At 49.6% G+C, this 7,452-nt stretch overlaps 2 protein-coding genes across 5 annotated transcripts in view; one reads left to right on the top strand and one right to left on the bottom strand.

The window, feature by feature from the left end:
• The first annotated feature begins 142 nt into the window (after positions 1-142).
• LOC144169560 (PCNA-associated factor-like) lies at positions 143-2,903 on the top strand. The gene is made up of 3 exons (XM_077698790.1): positions 143-332; positions 431-520; positions 2,536-2,903. Exons 1-3 carry the CDS (start codon positions 299-301, stop codon positions 2,709-2,711), a joined length of 300 nt encoding a protein of 99 aa, XP_077554916.1. The 5' UTR covers positions 143-298; the 3' UTR covers positions 2,712-2,903.
• An 18-nt stretch (positions 2,904-2,921) lies between these two features.
• The window catches only part of Gish (casein kinase I gish), a 60,561-nt gene continuing 56,030 nt past the window's right edge, over positions 2,922-7,452 (bottom strand). For all 4 annotated transcript variants that reach the window (XM_077698785.1, XM_077698786.1, XM_077698783.1 and 1 more), the window contains 2 exons: positions 6,704-6,930; positions 2,922-6,623 (listed from right to left, as the gene is read on the bottom strand). In XM_077698785.1, coding sequence (XP_077554911.1) covers positions 6,575-6,623; positions 6,704-6,930 — 276 coding nt within the window. In that variant the 3' untranslated portion in view covers positions 2,922-6,574. The remainder of the gene's footprint in view (positions 6,624-6,703; positions 6,931-7,452) is intronic.

Raw genomic sequence — 7,452 nt, 5'->3', positions numbered from 1 at the left:
CGCAGTTTATTTATAAAATTAAAACTCAGTATTGATAAAACATATAAAAAGCTTTGAAATTTTTTTTAAATTTTAAGTTGATTACTAACATTTATTTTGTTTTTAAAAATATTTTTTTTTGTATTTGTGTGGAGCTGCTAAACCGGCGGGAGAGCCAGGAGAGCGCGCAAAATTTGGCGCCAGTTTTGCTAGGCCACATATTGGTGGAGCCTCGCAGGGCCCGTCGCGTTGGAGAAACGTTTGTGGTTCCATTTACTGACAACTTTTAATTTCGAAACTTAAAGGCATAGTGACAGTCATGGTGCGAACAAAAGCGGATGGTGCCAGCCGAGGTGAGTTCGTCGACAGCAAGTTTCTGAGATGCCCGCAGGAATGAGCACGAAAAAGGGATGCTTGTTTGACACCGATTTGTGCAATGTTTCTCTTGCAGCTGTTGGAGCAAAGTCCTTCAGAAAGACCATGAGCTCTGCTGGAAGCTCTTCCAGTTCTAGTTCGCCAGGCTCTCGGAAAGTGAAAGGAGGTATGTGACTTGGACATTTTAATCTACTCCTTGGACGCAGGTTTAGGCAGTATTTGGTGGCGAAAAGCCAAGTGTTGCGGTTCGTGCATTGTGTGTAAAAAAAAAAAAAAAAAAAATGGTGCATTAAGAATTTTTATGAGGCACGGCTTTGATCGTTTCCCACCGTTTTGTCATGTCTATTTTCACTTGTTTGCTGTAGGGTGCAAGGTCAAGTAAAAATTCACGAATCCGGTTGATAGTAATGCTGGTAGCGCGTACAGCAAAATTTTGAGACCGGAAAAAAAGTTTTTCTGTGAAGAAATCAAAACTGCGGTTCTGGCCAATTCGCGCATAAGTAGCGTGTGTGCCATATTTGAGATTCCTCTTGTGACATAAGTGCTGAAAAACTGATAGCGTCAGTCCTTCACAGCATAGGTCTGCTACCGTGATGCAGTGGATTGCCGACGCGCCAAGAGCGTTTAGTTTCCGGCGGTCATTTCTTAGGCCTACAGAACTCCCCAAAGCGAAATTTCGGTGCAGAGGTTGAATTAAACCACCAACTTTGCTCGTAAGTTCCCTCCAGACGGGCCGGGTCCATGTCCCAGCGCGGGTGGCCATAGAACGCCACTAAATTAGCTTGTGTGCGCCCTCGGTGCCTGTTTTTACTGACCTCTGTTGAGCCTCTGTATTCACTGAAGCATGACTGAAGTCAAAAGTGAATGTTTAGAAGCTTTACCGAAACAACTGTGATGCCTGACGGGGCTTCAGCCCCCCTGCACCCCGACACTGCAGACACTAAAGGAACATATGCATAGAAATTTCAGTTACGAAAGGGCGATTTGACGAAAACTATAATGTTATGACAAGTGCCTTATTTTTTAGTTCTAGTTAGTTACCACGCAAGAAATTATTGCATGTGCTATTGAATGCTGAGTTTAACATTGCACTTCCATATTGTAAAGTGTGCATTTTATTTAGACAAATGCGTTTTCAATGAGCAACGAAAAAAATAAACAAGGCTCAGTGTTCAGTTCCACAAGGCAGTGTACATTTTAAGAGTCCTGGTGGCATGGAGGATTTCCTCCTTGCCTGGTGTGACCTTCAGGGTAACGTGGCAGCCAAACAAACTTGTTGGGTAGTGGGATCGTAAGGAAAGTTGTAGCAAGAAAGCAAGTGATACAAATTCTGCATTAAAAGCAGTCAAGAGTACAAAGTGGGCAGCCAAAAAATTTCCATCTGGTCTTGAAAAAAAAGTGGGCAGCCTACATTAGCATCCCAATGATGAGCAAAGCCATTGGTAGGATTGAGTTATTGTAACAAGTAGACCAGAAGAGCAGATTTGTGGAACACTAAGTAGGCATGCGGAGGTGGCAAATCGTCCGTGTCATTTTAGCTTTAGCGCGAAGTTGAGCTGTCGGCTACACCGCAGCTGCAAGATTGTTGCAGTGCAACACTGCCTCAGAGTTCCTTGGAATTTCCCAAATGGCACTAGTAGAAACACAAACCCTTGCCGTTCGAAAATGAACTTTACTTTATTGCGCCGAGCCTTAGGTGTGCGGGCTCCGACAGCATCGCTGTATTGGGGTTTAAGGAGAATTTTTGCAACTCACCCACAGCCCTCGAGTCAATTTCCACAAAACTGCGGAAGGATTGACATATGGGCAAGTTGGTATTGGTTGAACATCTTCGAATAACAGCGTAAAAGCAGACACTAGTGGAAGAAGACAGCATTGTCCTGTCTTTTTCTTCCGCTAGTCTGTTTTTACGCCGTTATTCGAAGATGTTCCACAAACAAGGATGTAGGAGACAAAAATCCGGACCACATTGACAGTTCTTGCGGGAGGTAGTTATTTCGAGACAGTGCTGTGTGGGGCTACATGAACATTTTCTTCCTCCATGGCTACATGCTCCACAGCACAAGCAGAGGGTGCTAGTGCCCTTTTAAACGAACTAGGGTGTCCTATCACTGTAAAGACTCCAGATTAGCAGGGTCAGTAGTGACTTTTGACCTAACAGTTTCTGCATTCGTGTTGCAGATAAGAGTGGTGGTGGAAACCCCTACTGTCCAAGACCAACTCCAGCATGGCAGAAGGAAATTGCCGGCTTCCTAGTCAAGCAGAAGGTACCGGAAGAAGGGCAGCAGTCATCCGGCGCTGGATCAAGTTCTGAAGCAAGCGACAGTGGTGCAAGCTGCAGCTCGTCATCCTCTTAAACCACACTGCATTGTTTCACCCAGCTTCCTCCCAGATTTGTGCATTGTTTGCAGCTTGCAATTGTGCTGCAATGAATTGTAAATATGTGGATTTCGTTTATCACTCCGTTGTCGCCACACCTACCATTGTGTACGTACCTCAATGTCCTCGAAGTGATTTCCTACAAATAAACATCGTCCCATAAAAGGAAACCACACTGGACTTGCAACTTCCTGCATCCTTTCAGTTTATTTTTTTTTTTCTTATTCCATTCACACAAAAAGCAGAAACGGCCTGGAGTGACTGAAGCACAGTCCACCAAACTATTCTTGGAAGAGACTGGTGGAAGCAAAGGAAAACAAATGCGGGCCCTACCCTAGAACTTCTAAAAAATCTTGCTCAACATGACAAAAAATAAATGGGGCACCAAACAGAGTGGGATGACGTACAAGGAGAAAAAAACAGCAGCAGCCTACAATTTCACCCTACAGACTGATTATCACAACAGTTTGTGTATGCATACAAAGTTTAGCAAGACATTTCCAGCAGAGGGCTAATTGTGTAGCATTGTAGGTGATGCACAGCTTGGAGGAGGTGTTTTGGGAAAAAAGCTTTTTGATCTGGCTTCTCTTCCTCGTTCAAGCAACTTGCTTATGCCCCGCTTTCCCCTTCCCTTCCCTTACATCTTTGGCTTGCCACACAGACTACTAGCACGGTGAGGAGACCGTGGCACCATTCACGTCTACCTTTCTCAAAACGGAACTGCTTCGCGAGAAGCCCCGCAGCACTACTTGGAGGGTTAGAAAAACTGCCACAGAAGCTCCTTCACTAAACAACCGCAGTTGTTCTTCCTTTTTTCCTCTTCTGCACAACGAGGGAGGACACGAGGGCAGGACAAAACATTCGACAGGCACTTCTTGTGCGATTCTTAGTTTAGAAAGCGTTCGGCACGTGTCCCGGGTAATGTAGCTTGCCGGCCGGGCACTTTTTGTGCCGCTCTTGCGCCTGCAGAGGACCGAACGTCGAAATAAGGCCGAGCACCCACTGAGCACGCGTTCCAACAACACCGAGCTGGCAATCCCACTAATGCGGCTTTACGAGCGGCTGCCAAGCACAGGCCTCTCCCCAAACAATCTCTCCAGTGCAATACATTGCGTCGGAACCTGCTCAATGCCCGGCGTTCCCTCTGCTACTCACTACACAGGGTGATCGGCTAGCGTCTGTCTGAGCTCGAGATATCACATCCACCTATAATAGTCACACCAGTCCACTTCCATTTAATAATAATGTCCACAGGGAAAGGAAATAGTGTCATGGCAGGACAACGTTGCGGCCCAAAACAACGGGAGAAAGGCGAGGGGTCGTATCGTACAAGGGCACGCTCGGAGCAGTTCACGCGCAGTTCACCTAAGCGACACACTCAAAAGCACTACAAGTCACACGCACACACAGTCACACGTAAGGAAAATCAATCCACCGGTATTGCATTGTTCCAAGCTAGGGGTGATTTAAACAATCGCCATGCAACCAAGACCAGAACGGGGGAGGGGGAACAACGGGCTCCGAAACGAACAAGGCAAGGCAAAGTTTGCCACAGGCTAGAGACTTTACAGACGAGACAACAAGTTTGACATGCCACTTGTCAAATTGTGCGCAGTCTCGGCACACACACACAACTTGAGGAGGAGGACGACGGGCGGACACACGCAAGCAGCACAGAGACGACGCAACAATATACACAAATGGAAAAGTTGTGTGCATGAGATCAAAAACCATTCATTCTTGTGTGAGAAGACGAAGCGCAAATGAGGGGGGAAGAAGGGAAGGGTGGGGGAGAGGGGGCAGCGAGGCAGAGGTTGCGCGCGGAAAACGACAAGCACAGTAGTAAGCAGTGCCTCGACAAAATGACTAAGTACCACGGCAAAAAATGACAATGTCATTGCACCGTTAAAAAAAAAAAAAAAAAAAAAAGAGGGTGAAAAAGAGAGTCGTTTTTGGACACCAGATTTTTCTTTTTCCCTTTAACTACATTACAGGGAGTAACAATGCCTTCCCTTTGCATCATCACCACGTCAGCAAAGGCAACAAATGGTCCACACAGACGACAGAGCGCCATGAAAGAAGGAGGGCAGGTGCAGAGGACCGTGCTCCAAAAAAGGAAAAGCAGCAGCATCATTTCTTGTTCCACCTATCATGTTTCTTTATGTACAAGGCAGCACAGACAAATGTATTATAGTACAAAGGAAGAAAAAGGCGCGGTCACACACTTCGTGGCATCAGCAGCGAGAGCCCTCGCACAGGCCGTTTGCACCTGTGCCAACCGCCATTGTGAAATAATTGCGACTTCATTCCCGTCTCTAAGTCCGTTCTCTATTAGCTTAAACTCTCCTCAATGTGATCCTGCTTCGCACCCGATTATTATTACAACGCAGGAGAAATTAAAAAAAAGGGGGGGGACGGGGACGGGCTGTGGGAAACCTACGTAAAACAAATAAAAAGGCAAGAAAAAGACTGGCGTACGAAAAAGATGTGACAGCAGAGAAGAACAAACTATTCTTTACAATTTGTACACTGTTTGCTGGAAACCACACAGACAAAATAATAATAATAAAAGTTAGGGGGGATTGGGAACAACTCCACCGAGTCCTCGCCACCGTTTTTTCCTACTTCAAATATTACGAGCGCGACCAGCAAGCTCCCTTCGGGCATGCACGGTTTCCCAGTCCGCCTTTTCTCTCTCCTGCCCCATATTGGCGTCCGGCTGCAGTCCTCCAGCTTTTTTCAACCCCCGTCCTCACTCCGGTCACAGGTTTGCGGGTCACACACACGCAGGCAGCAGAGAGCTCTCGGGTGTCAGCAACAAAGGCACGTGACACTCCAACGAGGCAGCACTGCTCCGCAGTGCTTGGCGACAAAGGGTGATCCCCTTCCCCGTATTTGGCTTGCTCCCAGCGGCAACGACCGTGCCGTACGCACCACTGACACACACGCCTGGCTGGCACGACTGAAGGCGGGACGGCGCCCGTGGCCGTGCGGTGATCGAAGAAGGTCGAGTCGGACAGCAGGGTTGCAACAAAAAAAAACCTAACTCGCCAGCGAGCCACAGTTTTCAGTTGGAAGTAAAGAATGCAACAAGGTGAGCTTGAAAGATGCCAAATCAGCAACACAGGGCTCCCCCTTTTTTCAAAACACCGCCAGGGAAACAATAAGGCTAACAGTCCGCCGGAAAACTTCCACCGCCGATGCTCTCCGCAGGCCCCCATCCCGCATCCGAGTGCACGTCTGTGCGTGGGACCCGAGCGTTGGCGCTGCATGCACCGTCAGGCATTGCGTGCCCTTCGCAGGACAGCGCTCCAAAGAGTGCCCAACACCTACGAGTGCTGTGGCACGGGACATGTTCACAAGACACTGGGCAGCTTGCATTTCACTGTCAGTTATGAGGTGACAACAGTGGCACGGTTTAAAACACTCAGACTGGGGAAGGGGGAGATGAAAGCGTGGGATGTGCCCCATGTTCCGACACACCGCCCCCGCGTGCTGGGATGTGGCAGCGCCCGATCTCCTCGCGTAAAAAGAAGGTAGGGGAAACAACTGTCGCGCCCCGATGCAGTCACCACAGGGAAGAAAAGCTGTCTCTGTGGTGCCCCCCTCCCTCCTCCCCGCGCACCACCGAGTGTCAGAAGGGAGAGAGGAGGAGCGGCTCCCTCCATCCTGTATAAATAGAGCGCCTCCACCGCCGTGATCAGAAGGCCGACGAGGAGATGTGTGGGGTGGTGGCGGTGGTGTGGGGGGCGGCGCAGGGCACACTCTCCTTGGAATCGGAAGGGGACGTCCAGAGCAAGGTGGCCTCCTGGTCAGGGGTGGCCGAGGCCGCCAGGGCCAGTCACTTCTGGCGACCAATCTTCTTCTTCTTCTTGAAGAAACAGCAGCACCTGGGGTGGGCAAGGGGCACAACCAGGGTCAGGCAGGGGCCCTTTCGAAATGGGGCGAACGGAACGGAGGGGCCACTCACTTGGTGTCCGAGACGACCTCGACCTCGACGGGCAGGGCAATGGGGGTGTTGGAGTGACCGGTGGTGGGGTCGTCGTTGGCCAGGTCCCCGTTGGTGGAGGACACCACCTGCACCGAGCCCTGGGGCACGGCCCCGCCACCCTGGTGGGCCAGCTTCTCCGCCAGCAGGGTGTTGCCTGCCTGCCGGGGGTTGGCCTGGTCCAGCCACGCATTCTTCTGCGGGTTTGACTGCAGAGGGGGCCCCACAACAAAACACCCATTGGCGGCAAGTGTACGGCCACTGGCGACGCTGTGAGAGACCTCAAGACCCGTCATCTGCTTCTTTCCGGCTTGGCCGTGCTGCTTGCTCCTTGCATTACTCACTCAGTACACCTCCTCCGATTCTCTTTCAGTACATTTCATCTCATCTTATAACATGATGCTTCAATTTGAGCAACTGTCCCGCAGGCTGTGCTGCATGACCAGTTACTTTGTTATTACTCCTCAGGTCAGCATTGCCTGTTTCTGTTTCACAAGCTACAGAGACTGTAGCCAAACGCGAGCAGTGCTTGATGCTTGTCATTCGTGCTGCATCTTCTCCACAGTCCTAGCACCCACACAGACAAGCCTGTCAACATGGCATGATTTTCCCTGCGAATTTGCAGATGCTGCGCCGCTCGGGTGGCAAAACGACCTTTTTCATTACTGCAGCAAAGTGCTAAATGTTAGGAACGGTCGAGCCTCCCCAATGAACACCGCTCAAGTGGCACA

The sequence above is a fragment of the Haemaphysalis longicornis genome, unplaced genomic scaffold (genome assembly GCF_048455015.1).
Source record: "Haemaphysalis longicornis isolate Haplotype H1 unplaced genomic scaffold, Haemaphysalis longicornis Haplotype H1 scaffold_2, whole genome shotgun sequence".
Lineage (NCBI taxonomy): Eukaryota > Metazoa > Arthropoda > Arachnida > Ixodida > Ixodidae > Haemaphysalis > Haemaphysalis longicornis.
Note: the sequence above shows the minus strand (reverse complement) of the source record. Positions and strands in the feature narration are given on the sequence as shown.